We start from the raw sequence: 17,422 nt of genomic DNA, 5'->3' as shown, positions 1-17,422 counted from the left end.
CCCAGCCTGAACAGAAACCCAAAGTGCTGTACAGAAACCCCCAAACAGCAAGCAATGCAGGTGTAGAAGCACGGTGGCTAGGAAAAACTCCCTAGAAAGGCCAAAACCTAGGAAGAAACCTAGAGAGGAACCAGACTATGAGGGGTGGCCAGTCCTCTTCTGGTTGTACCGAGTGGAGATTATAACAGGACATGGCCAAGATGTTCAAATGTTCATAAATGACCAGCATGGTCAAATAAAAATAATCACAGGCAGAACAGTTGAAACTGGAGCAGCAGCACGGCCAGGTGGACTGGGGACAGCAAGGAGTCATCATGCCAGGTAGTCCTGAGGCATGGTCCTAGGGCTCAGGTCCTCCGAGAGAGAGAAAGAAAGAGAGGATTAGAGAGAGCATTCTTAAATTCACACAGGACACTGGATAAGACAGGAGAAGTACTCCAGATATAACAAACTGATCCTAGCCCCCCGACACATAAACTACTGCAACATAAATACTGGAGGCTGAGACAGGAGGGGTCAGGAGACACTGTGGCCCCATCCAATGATACCCCCGGACAGTGTCAAACAGGAAGGATATAACCCCACCCACTTTGCCAGAGCACAGCCCCCACACCACTAGAGGGATGTCTTCAACCACCAACTTACCATCCTGAAACAAGGCCGAGTATAGCCCACAAAGATCTCCGCCACGGCACAACCCAAGGGGGGACGCCAACCCAGACAGGAAGATCACATCAGTGACTCAACCCACTCAAGTGACGCATCCCTCCTAGGCATGGCATGAAAGAGCACCAGTAAGCCAGTGACTCAGCCCCTGTAATAGGGTTAGAGGCAGAGAATCCCTGTGGAAAGAGGGGAACCGGCCAGGCAGAGACAGCAAGGGCGGTTCGTTGCTCCAGAGCCTTTCCGTTCACCTTCACACTCCTGGGCCAGACTACACTCAATCATATGACCCACTGAAGAGATGAGTCTTCAGTAAAGACTTAAAGGTTGAGACCGAGTTTGCGTCTCTCACATGGGTAGGCAGACCATTCCATAAAAATGGAGCTCTATAGGAGAAAGCCCTGCCTCCTGCTGTTTGCTTAGAAATTCTATGGACAATTAGGAGGCCTGCGTCTTGTGACCGTAGCGTACGTGTAGGTATGTACGGCAGGACCAAATCAGAGAGATAGGTAGGAGCAAGCCCATGTAATGCTTTGTAGGTTAGCAGTAAAACCTTGAAATCAGCCCTTGCCTTGACAGGAAGCCAGTGTAGGGAGGCTATGACTGGAGTAATATGATTTTTTTTAAATTGGTACTAGTCAGGATTCTAGCAGCCGTATTTAGCACTAACTGAAGTTTATTTAGTGCTTTATCCGGGTAGCCGGAAAGTAGAGCATTGCAGTAGTCTAACCTAGAAGTAACAAAAGCATGGATTACATTTTCTGCATCATTTTTGGACAGAAAGTTTCAGATTTTTTGCAATGTTACGTAGATGGAAAAAAGCTGTCCTTGAAACAGTCTTGATATGTTCGTCAAAAGAGAGATCAGGGTCCAGAGTAACACCGAGGTCCTTCACAGTTTTATTTGAGACGACTGTACAACCATTAAGATTAATTGTCAGATTCAACAGAAGATCTCTTTGTTTCTTGGGACCTAGAACAAGCATCTCTGTTTTGTCCGAGTTTAAAAGTAGAAAGATTGCAGCCATCCACTTCCTTATGTCTGAAACACAGGCTTCTAGCGAGGGCAATTTTGGGGCTTCACCATGTTTAATTGAAATGTACAGCTGTGTGTCATCCGCATAGCAGTGAAAGTTTTCAAATGACATCCCCAAGAGGTAAAATATATAGTGAAAACAATAGTGGTCCTAAAACGGAACCTTGAGGAACACTGAAATTTACAGTTGATTTGTCAGAGGACAAACCATTCACAGAGACAAACAAAGGAGAAGTAGGATAAGGGTACGGCTAAAGACTATAAGAACTGGCCGTCTAGCACGTTCGGTACAGAGAGTAAAAGGAGCAGGTTTCTGGGCACGATAGCATAGCTTCAAGGCATAGTGTACAGACAAAGGTAAGGTAGGAAGTGAGTACATTGGAGGTAAACCTAGGCATTGAGTAATGGAGAGAGAGATATAGTCTCTAGAGATGTTTAAACCAGGTGATGTCATCGCATATGTAGGAGGTGGAACAACATGGTTGGTTAAGGCATATTGAGCAGGACTAGAGGCTCTACAGTGAAATAAGACAGTAATCACTAACCAGGACAGTAATGGACAAGGCATATTGATATTAGAGAGAGGAATGCGTAGCCAAGTGATTGTATGTGTCCAGTGAGTGGTTGGGCTGGCTGGGGACACGGCGATTCAGACAGTTAGCAGGCCGGGGCTAGCAAGCTAGCATAAGGGCCATAGAGGGACGACGCGATGGGGGAAAGTCTGTTTTTGCCTCCTCGTGTGGTGAAGTCGATAGACCAGTTGTGGAATTAGTAGGGTTCCAAGTAGCAGAGGGGTCCAAGTCCAATTGGCAAAATGGGTATAGTGGTCCAAGAAACTGGCCGGTGGATCAGCTAACAGTCCAATATGCTACAGATAGCTAGCAGGCTGCGGTTAGCAGAATGGGCCTTCAGGGGACGTTGCGCCTGAGGGGCCTGTTGGGATCCTCGGGCAGATTATGTCGGTATTCCAGTCATGAAGGATCGTCGGGGATCCGTGGCCCGTACCGGCAGTAGAAGGGGTTTGGATATTGTAGCCGAGGAGTGGGCTTCAGGAGTAGCCCAGGAGCTCTAGCCGAGAGATGGGTCTAGCATGGGCTAGCCCCAGGCTAGTTGGTGCGTGCTCCTGCACGGAAACGTTAGCTAGGAGTAGTCAACTCGGGTTGCGGTTAGCTAGCTGCCATGATCCAGATGAAAGGGTTCAGAGTTTGCGGTAGGAATCCGGGGATATGGAGAGAAAAATTGGTCCGGTATGCTCAGGTTTGAAATGCGTTGTACAAACTGGCGAGAGCTTTCCGAGCTAAAGCTGACTGATAGCTGGTGGCTAGTTAGCTTCAGTTGAGATATTCCAGTTCGGAGGTAAATAGAAATACTTTAGAAAAAAACAGATCCACACCACATTGGGTGAGGCGGGTTGCAGGAGAGTAGTTGAGGTTTAGGTTGAAGTTGAGGTTTAGGAAAAAATATTAAAAAGAATGAGAAGAAAAATATTTTTTTAAAGATATATACATGGGACGAGACAAGACAAAGACGTCTGACTGCTACTCAATCTTGGATTCTGTGAGAAGAGTGAGACAAGGCTCCAACATCCTAACATTTGAATGAAGAGAGACACAGACTACGTACCAATGACAGCATGTTCTACCCATATGCTTTATTAGTCTCATGTTATATAAATTAAATGCAAAAGTACGTAAGATCAGGCCATGTCACTGTTTTTCTGTTTTTCTCTCTACACCTGCATCTGGGCCTCCAGCAGTTCTATCTGTGCTCTGACCCGGTCCATCTCAGCTGTTCTGACCCGTCTCAGCCCTTCCTGTAGGTCCACTATCTCCCTTTGGCTGTCAATGTGCTGCTGCTGGAAGCTCTGCATCCTTACCACCATACACTGGTTCGAGCTGGGAAGAAACACACACGTTGGTACAGTAGGACATTATACTCACAGCATATTAAATTTAGGGAATGATAACACAACCTACCTCAGCAGTTATTTCATGTGAAGACTGTTCTAGCTGCTCCAGCTTGTGGAGGTGACCAGTACAGGCCGCCTCCCAGACACTCCTACTAGCTTCACTAACGCAGGGTAGACTTTGCCTGTGGATCTTCTCTTGACCACACAGGGTGGGTCAAATCCCACCGAGTGCTTCGTAAATCTGGATTATCCCATGGTATGAGCCTCCTTCCCAATCCTAACCCTTCATCCCCCAACCCTAACCCTCTATCCCCCAATCCCAACTGTTTATCCCCCAGTCCTAACTGTTTATCCCCCAGTCCTAACTGTTTATCCCCCAGTCCTAACCCTTTACTCCCCAGTCCTAACTGTTTATCCCCCAGTCCTAACTGTTTATCCCCCAGTCCCAACTGTTTATCCCCCAGTCCCAACTGTTTATCCCCAATCCCAACTGTTTATCCCCAATCCCAACTGTTTATCCCCAATCCCAACTGTTTATCCCCAATCCCAACTGTTTATCCCCCAGTCCTAACTGTTTATCCCCCAGTCCTAACTGTTTATCCCCCAATCCTAACTGTTTATCCCCCAGTCCTAACTGTTTATCCCCCAATCCTAACTGTTTATCCCCCAATCCTAACTGTTTATCCCCCAATCCTAACTGTTTATCCCCCAATCCTAACTGTTTATCCCCCAGTCCTAACTGTTTATCTCCCAGTCCTAACTGTTTATCCCCCAGTCCTAACTGTTTATCCCCAATCCTAACTGTTTATCCCCCAGTCCTAACTGTTTATCCCCCAGTCCTAACTGTTTATCCCCCAGTCCTAACTGGTTATCCCCCAGTCCTAACTGTTTATCCCCAATCCTAACTGTTTATCCCCCAGTCCTAACTGTTTATCCCCCAGTCCTAACTGTTTATCCCCCAGTCCTAACTGGTTATCCCCCAATCCTAACTGTTTATCCCCAATCCTAACCCTTTATCCCCCAGTCCGAACTGTTTATCCCCCAGTCCTGACCCTTTATCCCCCAGTCCTAACTGTTTATCCCCCAGTCCTAACTGTTTATCCCCAATCCTGACCCTTTATCCCCCAGTCCTAAATGTTTATCCCCAATCCTAGCTGTTTATCCCCAATCCTAACCCTTTATTCCCCAATCCTAACCCTTTATTCCCCAATCCTAACTGTTTATCCCCCAATCCTAACTGTTTATCCCCCAATCCTAAATGTTTATCCCCAATCCTAGCTGTTTATCCCCAATCCTAACCCTTTATTCCCCAATCCTAACCCTTTATCCCCCAATCCTAACTGTTTATCCCCCAATCCTAACTGTTTATCCCCCAATCCTAACTGTTTATCCCCCAGTCCTAACTGTTTATCCCCCAATCCTAACTGTTTATCCCCCAATCCTAACTGTTTATCCCCCAATCCTAACAGTTAATTCCCCAGTCCTAACTGTTTATCCCCCAGTCCTAACTGTTTATCCCCAGTCCTAACTGTTTATCCCCCAGTCCTAACTGGTTATCCCCCAGTCCTAACTGTTTATCCCCCAATCCTAACTGTTTATCCCCAATCCCAACTGTTTATCCCCCAGTCCTAACTGTTTATCCCCAATCCTAACTGTTTATCCCCCAATCCTAACTGTTTATCCCCCAATCCTAACTGTTTATCCCCCAGTCCTAACTGTTTATCCCCCAGTCCTAACTGTTTATCCCCCAGTCCTAACTGTTTATCCCCAATCCTAACTGTTTATCCCCCAGTCCTAACTGTTTATCCCCCAGTCCTAGCTGTTTATCCCCAATCCTAACCCTTTATTCCCCAATCCTAACCCTTTATTCCCCAATCCTAACTGTTTATCCTCCAGTTCTAACAGTTAATCCCCCAGTCCTAACTGTTTATCCCCAGTCCTAACTGTTTATCCCCCAGTCCTAACTGTTTATCCACAATCCTAGCTGTTTATCCCCAATCCTAACCCTTTATTCCCCAATCCTAACCCTTTATTCCCCAATCCTAACTGTTTATCCTCCAGTTCTAACAGTTAATCCCCCAGTCCTAACTGTTTATCCCCCAATCCTAACTGTTTATCCCCCAATCCTAACTGTTTATCCTCCAGTCCTAACAGTTAATTCCCCAGTCCTAACTGTTTATCCCCCAGTCCTAACTGTTTATCCCCAGTCCTAACTGTTTATCCCCCAGTCCTAACTGGTTATCCCCCAGTCCTAACTGTTTATCCCCCAATCCTAACTGTTTATCCCCAATCCCAACTGTTTATCCCCCAGTCCTAACTGTTTATCCCCAATCCTAACTGTTTATCCCCCAATCCTAACTGTTTATCCCCCAATCCTAACTGTTTATCCCCCAGTCCTAACTGTTTATCCCCCAGTCCTAACTGTTTATCCCCAGTCCTAACTGTTTATCCCCAATCCTAACTGTTTATCCCCCAGTCCTAACTGTTTATCCCCCAGTCCTAGCTGTTTATCCCCAATCCTAACCCTTTATTCCCCAATCCTAACCCTTTATTCCCCAATCCTAACTGTTTATCCTCCAGTTCTAACAGTTAATCCCCCAGTCCTAACTGTTTATCCCCAGTCCTAACTGTTTATCCCCCAGTCCTAACTGTTTATCCACAATCCTAGCTGTTTATCCCCAATCCTAACCCTTTATTCCCCAGTCCTAACTGTTTATCCCCCAGTCCTAACTGTTTATCCCCCAGTCCTGTTTATCCCCAATCCTAACCCTTTATTCCCCAGTCCTAACTGTTTATCCTCCAGTCCTAACTGTTTATCCCCAGTCCTAACTGTTTATCCCCAATCCTAACTGTTTATCCCGCAATCCTAACTGTTTATCCCCCAGTCCTGTTTATCCCCAATCCTAACCCTTTATTCCCCAGTCCAAACTGTTTATCCCCAATCCTTACCCTTTATTCTCCAGTCCTAACTGTTTATCCCCAGTCCTAACCCTTTATTCCCCAGTCATAACTGTTTATCCCCAGTCCTAACTGTTTATCCCCCAATCCTAACCCTTTATTCCCCAATCCTTACCCTTTATTCCCCAATCCTAACTGTTAATCCCCCAGTCCTAACTGTTTATCCCCAATCCTAACCCTTTATTCCCCAGTCCTAACTGTTTATCCCCAATCCTAACTGTTTATCCCCCAATCCTAACTGTTTATCCCCAATCCTAACCGTTTATCCCCCAGTCCTAACTGTTTATCCCCCAATCCCAACTGTTTATCCCCCAGTCCTAACTGTTTATCCCCCAATCCCAACTGTTTATCCCCCAATCCTAACTGTTTATCCCCCAATCCTAACTGTTTATCCCCCAGTCCTAACTGTTTATCCCCCAATCCTAACTGTTTATCCCCAATCCCAACTGTTTGTCCCAATCCTAACTGTTTATCCCCCAATCCCAACTGTTTATCCCCAATCCCAACTGTTTGTCCCAATCCTAACTGTTTATCCCCCAGTCCTAACTGTTTATCCCCAATCCCAACTGTTTGTCCCAGTCCTAACTGTTTATCCCCAATCCTAACTGTTTATCCCCCAATCCTAACTGTTTATCCCCCAGTCCCAACTGTTTATCCCCAGTCCTAACCCTTTATTCCCAATCCTTAACCCTTTATCCCCCAATCCTAACTGTTTATCCCCAATCCTAACTGTTTATCCCCAATCCTAACCCTTTATTCCCCAATGCTAAATGTTTATCCCCAATCCTAACTGTTTATCCCCAATCCTAACCCTTTATTCCCCAATGCTAAATGTTTATCCCCAGTCCTAACTGTTTATCCCCCATCCTAACCCTTTATTCCCAATCCTTAACCCTTTATCCCCCAATCCTAAATGTTTATCCCCCAATCCTAACCCTTTATTCCCCAAATCCTAAATGTATATCCCCCAATCCTAACCCTAGTCCTTTTTCTTCCTCTGCATTCGGGAATTCCAGTGAAGAGGTGTGGAGTTCCAGGTTACTCAGGCTGTCAGGAGAGAGAGAGATAGTGGTGAGGTGTGGAGTGCCCGTTTTACCCCCCCATTCTTTGTACCAACTCAGACTGGAGAAATCTCCAACCCCCCGTACTTTGTACCAACTCAGACTGGAGAAATCTCCAACCCCCCGTACTTTGTACCAACTCAGACTAGAGAAATCTCCAACCCCCTACTTTGTACCAACTCAGACTGGAGAAATCTCCAACCCCCCCATTCTTTGTACCAACTCAGACTAGAGAAATCTCCAACCCCCTACTTTGTACCAACTCAGACTGGAGAAATCTCCAACCCCCCGTACTTTGTACCAACTCAGACTGGAGAAATCTCCAACCCCCCGTACTTTGTACCAACTCAGACTGGAGAAATCTCCAACCCCCGTACTTTGTACCAACTCAGACTGGAGAAATCTCCAACCCCCCTACTTTGTACCAACTCAGACTGGAGAACACGTCGCGCGCCGCAAAATAAATGTAGAAATCGAATGTTATTCAATTATTGCACCGACACTGCTCGCGCTCGCCAACAAATGTCTGCGATGCCAAGGGCTAAAATAGAACTCCTATTTCTGACGCAGATCGCGCTACAAGTCCTGCCTCTCCCATCTCCTCATTGGTTTATAGAAGCAGGTACCCACGTGCCATCTCCTCACTGGTTATACCCATGTGGGTGATTGAAAGACAAACTGTTTTGCTGGTTGTCATTTACATTTACATTTAAGTCATTTAGCAGACGCTCTTATCCAGAGCGACTTACAAATTATGGTAATACTATGAAAGTGTAGATGCGATCACCATATAAGTTCAAAGATGAAAAAGCCTGGAAGGAGGAGAGATGACTAGAAACAATTCGGTTGGTCGTTTTATGTGTGGATTAATTGTCAGAGTAGAGGACCTTGTGCATTTCAGGTAAAATAACAACTCAATGTTTATATCCCAGGACAAATTAGCTAGCAACAGCAAGCTAGCTAAATAGGACAAATTAGCTAGCAAGTGCAAGCTACCTAGCTATACATGTTTAATGCTTTTCGACCTGTCCCCAAATGAATGTCATTGGTTCAGAGTTTGTTTTGATATTTTAACCGGCGTGTCGTGATCGCATTTGGTGTAGGGGGACAAAATACATTTTTGCACGATAGCGCACGCTCGCAACCGGTTTGGGTTCCGTGTAACCCTCATTTAACTAGTTCTAGCGCAGCAACTTTAAAAGGGCTCAGACACGCTAATATAATTTGCTGGCTGAGTACTTCGTGAACGAAATTTGTGAATAGTGCGAGCACCGATTTGACATGTAGAATCGTGTGAAAAATGTACTGAACGATCGGCAGACTAGATCGTGATGTTTGCAAGCCCTACACCTTGTTTAGCTATAATAGATCAAAACTCACTTAACCAAATCAAAGTTCTTCACACATGTAGAATGTGTCATCAATACTCCATGAGACAGCAAGAAAAATACTGTATGTACTTGTAGTTTGTAAACATGCTTGTCAATCAGTGGAGGCTGCTGAGGGATGCCTTGTGTTGTCATTATACATCAATGTGAATAAACCGAATACATCAGCAATTAACCGTTTGAAGATATGAACTCAGAATGTTCAGTGTAACTTCCCTTCCTGTGCTTTATTCAGGTTAAAATTACGTTAGACATTTTAATATTCTAGGACTTCAGTTGCATTACCTTTCCACTTAAACGGAGAACAAGCAAATTATATATATATTTTTTTACAGTAGTCTAAGTGGATATTGTACAAAAAAAAACATTTAGATTTTCTTATCTACTCATTCCTTGTTGAAGTTGAATCTTTCCCCATGGTTATAATACATCACCTTGCTCCAATCATGGGATCAAAACTCTTTCTACAGTGATCTGGACATTTAGCAACTGACACTGTTCAAAGAAATGCACCTTTTATGAATTGATAATAATTTATTTGATGAATTTGCTATGACTGTCTATTGTGTTGGTTAATTTCTTTACAATCAAATGAGGGAAACTTATCACAAGTCAGAGTTATACTTAAACTAAATCTTTATTCACTTATTAATAAGGGAGCAGGTCAATACAACACACAAATATAAAGTGAATCGATTGAGTGCTCTACGATAACGATGGCTGGTCGACGAATCACCCCCAGATGATTCGTTGAGAGCCCCGAGACAAAAGTACAAAGGTCTTTTACAGCCAAGATACACCCCTTTCAGTCTACATGACAAACAACAAATGTATGGATTGGGTCACAAGGTTAAGATTAGTATGAACGATACTGTCTGCGGTGAATAACAAGTATCTGCTGTAAAAACAGTAGAGACCAGGGTCTGGCCCTGGGGTCATCTCTCCCTGGTACCAGAAAGAACAGAAACATTAAGTCATGCTATGGAATGCGGTCTCTTTAGGTTATATCACCCAAAAGACATCGGAAATCTCCTGTCAGTGTTAAATCTCCCAGAGGCCCACTTTCAGTTCACACAGACACAATAGTTATAAGAACCCTCTATTATGTTGCATAAAACAGCCATTTGATGCAATAAAAGTAGTATAACATAATCTTGTAATTTCTCTCACAGTATTCATACAGTGTTGGGGCATGTTATCCCCCTGTCTGCATGCTACCGTCTATCTGTCTGTCTGCCTGCCTACATGCTGCCATCGGACTGAACCGTGAACATAATGACCGCTGGCCGGGGCTGCTGTCGCACGTCAGTCACTCTATTGCAGGTAGACTCCGTTTTGTTCAAGAAAACAAAAACAAAGTCAATCTTTATGGGAAGCTCAGACTTCCTACCCACTCACTCTCACTAAGTGCTGGTTTCCCAGACCTGGTAGGGAGGGCATCCACTCATCATTCATCCCTGGTCACCAGTGGCATGGAAAGGGGGTTCTTTAACAAGCATTATACATTAACCTCTACCAAACTAAACATTAACCTCTACCAAACTAAACAAACATGTTTAATTAAATGCAGAAAGTGGATGTTTCACCCCCCTGTCCTGCTTTTCCAGCGAACTGGTGTGGGACTATCCTCCGTAGCCTGCCGTGGGCCAGAGGGGACGATTCAGACAAAATAATACAACCATCCATGTGAAAAGGGAGGGGCATAGGAAGGCAGCAAGGAAGGAGTGTTAGGCCGTGGCCTCGATGGTGCATTCTTTAGCCAGGTGACCAGACTTTCCGCAGTTGTAGCAGTTGACTTCGCTGGCCTTGCTGCACTGGACGGCAACATGGCCGATCTCACCACACCTGGTGGGAGACAGAGAGGAGAGAGATGAGGTTTAGGTAAGAGAAGGGAGAGTGTTTTCATTCAGTTGTTATTCGGGACAACGTTTTATGTCCTGATATTTAAACAAGAATGCTATAATGTCTCATCTTTTGGTATCAGGCCTAAACATCACCTTTCCAACTGATTTGTACCTGACACATCAGTCCTACCTGCTGGTCAGCACACACACACACACACACACACACACACACACACACACACAGATTCTTGATGTCCATTTATATATCTGTTCATGGTTGCTCTAACTCAAACATATCACAGGGAAGCAGCTTAACGATACACTGGCCAGTATACCTTGTAAAAAAAATTATATGTACTCACAGGTCTTCTAGATGTGGCCTAGTAATGGTGTGCATCTTCGTTAACTCACCTGTAACACTTGACCTTGTCACAGCCCTTCTAGATGTGTCCTAGTAATGGTGTGCATCTTCGTTAACTCACCTGTAACACTTGACCTTGTCACAGCCCTTCTAGATGTGTCCTAGTAATGGTGTGCATCTTCGTTAACTCACCTGTAACACTTGACCTTGTCACAGCCCTTCTGGATGTGTCCAAAGCCTCCACAGGAGTAGCACTTCTGCTCGTTGGCATGGTCACAGTCCCGGGCCACATGGCCGGCCTTGCCACAGTTATAACAGACCTGCAATATAACATTATAATATAACATAACAATTAAGAATATAATCACCGGCCTTGCCACAGTGATAAAACACTTGCATTATATTAGGGGCCTATAATATCTGCATTGTGGAAAATATGGACAGAATCCAGACGCAGTCAGCATCAGTTGCTGGGACCACTACTATATGTCCAGTCATCCTACCGGTCTGAGGAGCCGTTTGGCAGAGCAGATAGGCAGCTAGCTAGCAGCTAGGCTATCAAGCTAGCAGGGTTTTCTTGAGGGCTTGAAAGCAGCCTGCAACGTGGTTATCCATTACGGCTGGGACAGCGGACTCTCCCGGGCTTGTGGCTGTCTAGAGCCCTGCTGTTTGTTTTTTCAATCTTCCCTGCGACCTGCCCTGTCTGGAACTGAGAGGAGTAACAGTATAACCTGTCCTGTCTGGAACTGAGAGGAGTAACAGTATAACCTGTCCTGTCTGGAACTGAGAGGAGTAACAGTATAACCTGTCCTGTCTGGAACTGAGAGGAGTAACAGTATAACCTGTCTTGTCTGGAACTGAGAGGAGTAACAGTATAACCTGTCTGGAACTGAGAGAAGTAACAGTATAACCTGTCTGGAACTGAGAGGAGTAACAGTATAACCTGTCCTGTCTGGAACTGAGAGGAGTAACAGTATAACCTGTCCTGTCTGGAACTGAGAGGAGTAACAGTATAACCTGTCTTGTCTGGAACTGAGAGGAGTAACAGTATAACCTGTCCTGTCTGGAACTGAGAGGAGTAACAGTATAACCTGTCCTGTCTGGAACTGATAGGAGTAACAGTATAACCTGTCCTGTCTGAAACTGAGAGGAGTAACAGTATAACCTGTCTGGAATTGAGAAGAGTAACAGTATAACCTGTCCTGTCTGGAACTGAGAGGAGTAACAGTATAACCTGTCCTGTCTGGAAATTACATTTACGTCATTTAGCAGACGCTCTTATCCAGAGCGACTTACAAATTGGTGGGTTCACCTTATGACATCCAGTGGAACAGCCACTTTACAATAGTGCATCTAAATCTTTTAAGGGGGGGGGGGGGGAGAGAAGGATTACTTTATCCTATCCTAGGTATTCCTTAAAGAGGTGGGGTTTCAGGTGTCTCCGGAAGGTGGTGATTGACTCCGCTGTCCTGGCGTCGTGAGGGAGTTTGTTCCACCATTGGGGGGCCAGAGCAGCGAACAGTTTTGACTGAAAATGAGAGGTGTAACAGTATAACCTGTCTTGTCTGGAACTGAGAGGAGTAACAGTATAACCTGTCCTGTCTGGAACTGAGAGGAGTAACAGTATAACCTGTCCTGTCTGGAACTGAGAGGAGTAACAGTATAACCTGTCCTGTCTGAAACTGAGAGGAGTAACAGTATAACCTGTCCTGTCTGAAACTGAGAGGAGTAACAGTATAACCTGTCTGGAACTGAGAGGAGTAACAGTATAACCTGTCCTGTCTGGAACTGAGAGGAGTAACAGTATAACCTGTCCTGTCTGGAACTGAGAGGAGTAACAGTATAACCTGTCCTGCCTGGAACTGAGAGGAGTAACAGTATAACCTGTCCTGTCTGGAACTGAGAGGAGTAACAGTATAACCTGTCCTGTCTGGAACTGAGAGGAGTAACAGTATAACCTGTCTGGAACTGAGAGGAGTAACAGTATAACCTGTCCTGTCTGGAACTGAGAGGAGTAACAGTATAACCTGTCTGGAACTGAGAGGAGTAACAGTATAACCTGTCCTGTCTGGAACTGAGAGGAGTAACAGTATAACCTGTCTGGAATTGAGAAGAGTAACAGTATAACCTGTCTTGTCTGGAACTGAGAGGAGTAACAGTATAACCTGTCCTGTCTGGAAATGAGAGGAGTAACAGTATAAACTGTCCTGTCTGAAACTGAGAGGAGTAACAGTATAACCTGTCCTGTCTGGAACTGATAGGAGTAACAGTATAACCTGTCCTGTCTGAAACTGAGAGGAGTAACAGTATAACCTGTCTGGAATTGAGAAGAGTAACAGTATAACCTGTCCTGTCTGGAACTGAGAGGAGTAACAGTATAACCTGTCTTGTCTGGAACTGAGAGGAGTAACAGTATAACCTGTCCTGTCTGGAACTGAGAGGAGTAACAGTATAACCTGTCCTGTCTGGAACTGATAGGAGTAACAGTATAACCTGTCCTGTCTGAAACTGAGAGGAGTAACAGTATAACCTGTCTGGAATTGAGAAGAGTAACAGTATAACCTGTCCTGTCTGGAACTGAGAGGAGTAACAGTATAACCTGTCCTGTCTGGAAATTACATTTACGTCATTTAGCAGACGCTCTTATCCAGAGCGACTTACAAATTGGTGGGTTCACCTTATGACATCCAGTGGAACAGCCACTTTACAATAGTGCATCTAAATCTTTTAAGGGGGGAGAGAAGGATTACTTTATCCTATCCTAGGTATTCCTTAAAGAGGTGGGGTTTCAGGTGTCTCCGGAAGGTGGTGATTGACTCCGCTGTCCTGGCGTCGTGAGGGAGTTTGTTCCACCATTGGGGGCCAGAGCAGCGAACAGTTTTGACTGAAAATGAGAGGTGTAACAGTATAACCTGTCTTGTCTGGAACTGAGAGGAGTAACAGTATAACCTGTCCTGTCTGGAACTGAGAGGAGTAACAGTATAACCTGTCCTGTCTGGAACTGAGAGGAGTAACAGTATAACCTGTCCTGTCTGAAACTGAGAGGAGTAACAGTATAACCTGTCCTGTCTGAAACTGAGAGGAGTAACAGTATAACCTGTCTGGAACTGAGAGGAGTAACAGTATAACCTGTCCTGTCTGGAACTGAGAGGAGTAACAGTATAACCTGTCCTGTCTGGAACTGAGAGGAGTAACAGTATAACCTGTCCTGCCTGGAACTGAGAGGAGTAACAGTATAACCTGTCCTGTCTGGAACTGAGAGGAGTAACAGTATAACCTGTCCTGTCTGGAACTGAGAGGAGTAACAGTATAACCTGTCTGGAACTGAGAGGAGTAACAGTATAACCTGTCCTGTCTGGAACTGAGAGGAGTAACAGTATAACCTGTCTGGAATTGAGAAGAGTAACAGTATAACCTGTCTTGTCTGGAACTGAGAGGAGTAACAGTATAACCTGTCCTGTCTGGAAATGAGAGGAGTAACAGTATAAACTGTCCTGTCTGAAACTGAGAGGAGTAACAGTATAACCTGTCCTGTCTGGAACTGATAGGAGTAACAGTATAACCTGTCCTGTCTGAAACTGAGAGGAGTAACAGTATAACCTGTCTGGAATTGAGAAGAGTAACAGTATAACCTGTCCTGTCTGGAACTGAGAGGAGTAACAGTATAACCTGTCTTGTCTGGAACTGAGAGGAGTAACAGTATAACCTGTCCTGTCTGGAACTGAGAGGAGTAACAGTATAACCTGTCCTGTCTGGAACTGATATGAGTAACAGTATAACCTGTCCTGTCTGAAACTGAGAGGAGTAACAGTATAACCTGTCTGGAATTGAGAAGAGTAACAGTATAACCTGTCCTGTCTGGAACTGAGAGGAGTAACAGTATAACCTGTCCTGTCTGGAAATTACATTTACGTCATTTAGCAGACGCTCTTATCCAGAGCGACTTACAAATTGGTGGGTTCACCTTATGACATCCAGTGGAACAGCCACTTTACAATAGTGCATCTAAATCTTTTAAGGGGGGGGGGGGGGGAGAAGGATTACTTTATCCTATCCTAGGTATTCCTTAAAGAGGTGGGGTTTCAGGTGTCTCCGGAAGGTGGTGATTGACTCCGCTGTCCTGGCGTCGTGAGGGAGTTTGTTCCACCATTGGGGGGCCAGAGCAGCGAACAGTTTTGACTGAAAATGAGAGGTGTAACAGTATAACCTGTCTTGTCTGGAACTGAGAGGAGTAACAGTATAACCTGTCTGGAACTGAGAGAAGTAACAGTATAACCTGTCTGGAACTGAGAGGAGTAACAGTATAACCTGTCTTGTCTGGAACTGAGAGGAGTAACAGTATAACCTGTCCTGTCTGGAACTGAGAGGAGTAACAGTATAACCTGTCTTGTCTGGAACTGAGAGGAGTAACAGTATAACCTGTCTGGAACTGAGAGAAGTAACAGTATAACCTGTCTGGAACTGAGAGGAGTAACAGTATAACCTGTCTGGAACTGAGAGGAGTAACAGTATAACCTGTCCTGTCTGGAACTGAGAGGAGTAACAGTACAACCTGTCCTGTCTGAAACTGAGAGGAGTAACAGTATAACATGTCTTGTCTGGAACTGAGAGGAGTAACAGTATAACCTGTCCTGTCTGGAACTGAGAGGAGTAACAGAATAACCAACCTGTCCTGTCTGAAACTGAGAGGAGTAACAGTATAACCTGTCCTGTCTGAAACTGAGAGGAGTAACAGTATAACCTGTCTGGAACTGAGAGGAGTAACAGTATAACCTGTCCTGTCTGGAACTGAGAGGAGTAACAGTATAACCTGTCCTGCCTGGAACTGAGAGGAGTAACAGTATAACCTGTCCTGTCTGGAACTGAGAGGAGTAACAGTATAACCTGTCCTGTCTGGAACTGAGAGGAGTAACAGTATAACCTGTCTGGAACTGAGAGGAGTAACAGTATAACCTGTCCTGTCTGGAACTGAGAGGAGTAACAGTATAACCTGTCTGGAACTGAGAGGAGTAACAGTATAACCTGTCCTGTCTGGAACTGAGAGGAGTAACAGTATAACCTGTCTGGAATTGAGAAGAGTAACAGTATAACCTGTCTTGTCTGGAACTGAGAGGAGTAACAGTATAACCTGTCCTGTCTGGAAATGAGAGGAGTAACAGTATAAACTGTCCTGTCTGAAACTGAGAGGAGTAACAGTATAACCTGTCTGGAACTGAGAGGAGTAACAGTATAACCTGTCTGGAACTGAGAGGAGTAACAGTATAACCTGTCCTGTCTGGAACTGAAAGGAGTAACAGTATAACCTGTCCTGTCTGGAACTGAGAGGAGTAACAGTATGACCTGTCCTGTCTGAAACTGAGAGGAGTAACAGTATAACCTGTCTGGAATTGAGAAGAGTAACAGTATAACCTGTCCTGTCTGGAACTGAGAGGAGTAACAGTATAACCTGTCCTGTCTGGAAATGAGAGGTGTAACAGTATAACCTGTCTTGTCTGGAACTGAGAGGAGTAACAGTATAACCTGTCTGGAACTGAGAGAAGTAACAGTATAACCTGTCTGGAACTGAGAGAAGTAACAGTATAACCTGTCTGGAACTGAGAGGAGTAACAGTATAACCTGTCCTGTCTGGAACTGAGAGGAGTAACAGTATAACCTGTCTTGTCTGGAACTGAGAGGAGTAACAGTATAACCTGTCCTGTCTGGAACTGAGAGGAGTAACAGAATAACCAACCTGTCCTGTCTGAAACTGAGAGGAGTAACAGTATAACCTGTCCTGTCTGAAACTGAGAGGAGTAACAGTATAACCTGTCTGGAATTGAGAAGAGTAACAGTATAACCTGTCCTGTCTGGAACTGAGAGGAGTAACAGTATAACCTGTCCTGTCTGGAACTGAGAGGAGTAACAGTATAACCTGTCCTGTCTGGAACTGAGAGGAGTAACAGTATAACCTGTCTGGAACTGAGAGGAGTAACAGTATAACCTGTCCTGTCTGGAACTGAGAGGAGTAACAGTATAACCTGTCTTGTCTGGAACTGAGAGGAGTAACAGTATTACCTGTCCTGTCTGGAACTGAGAGGAGTAACAGTATAACCTGTCTGGAACTGAGAGAAGTAACAGTATAAGCTGTCTGGAACTGAGAGGAGTAACAGTATGACCTGTCCTGTCTGGAACTGAAAGGAGTAACAGTATAACCTGTCCTGTCT

The 17,422-nt window shown here is 44.8% G+C and overlaps 1 protein-coding gene across 2 annotated transcripts in view; it reads right to left on the bottom strand.

Moving 5' to 3' along the window:
- Positions 1-9,632: 9,632 nt before the first annotated feature.
- The window catches only part of cnbpb (CCHC-type zinc finger, nucleic acid binding protein b), a 47,623-nt gene continuing 39,833 nt past the window's right edge, over positions 9,633-17,422 (bottom strand). For both annotated transcript variants that reach the window (XM_065002127.1, XM_065002126.1), the window contains 2 exons: positions 11,412-11,539; positions 9,633-10,859 (listed from right to left, as the gene is read on the bottom strand). In XM_065002127.1, the coding sequence (XP_064858199.1) occupies positions 10,742-10,859; positions 11,412-11,539 (246 nt within the window). In that variant the 3' untranslated portion in view covers positions 9,633-10,741. The remainder of the gene's footprint in view (positions 10,860-11,411; positions 11,540-17,422) is intronic.

The sequence above is a fragment of the Oncorhynchus nerka genome, linkage group LG15 (assembly GCF_034236695.1).
Source record: "Oncorhynchus nerka isolate Pitt River linkage group LG15, Oner_Uvic_2.0, whole genome shotgun sequence".
Lineage (NCBI taxonomy): Eukaryota > Metazoa > Chordata > Actinopteri > Salmoniformes > Salmonidae > Oncorhynchus > Oncorhynchus nerka.
Note: the sequence above shows the minus strand (reverse complement) of the source record. Positions and strands in the feature narration are given on the sequence as shown.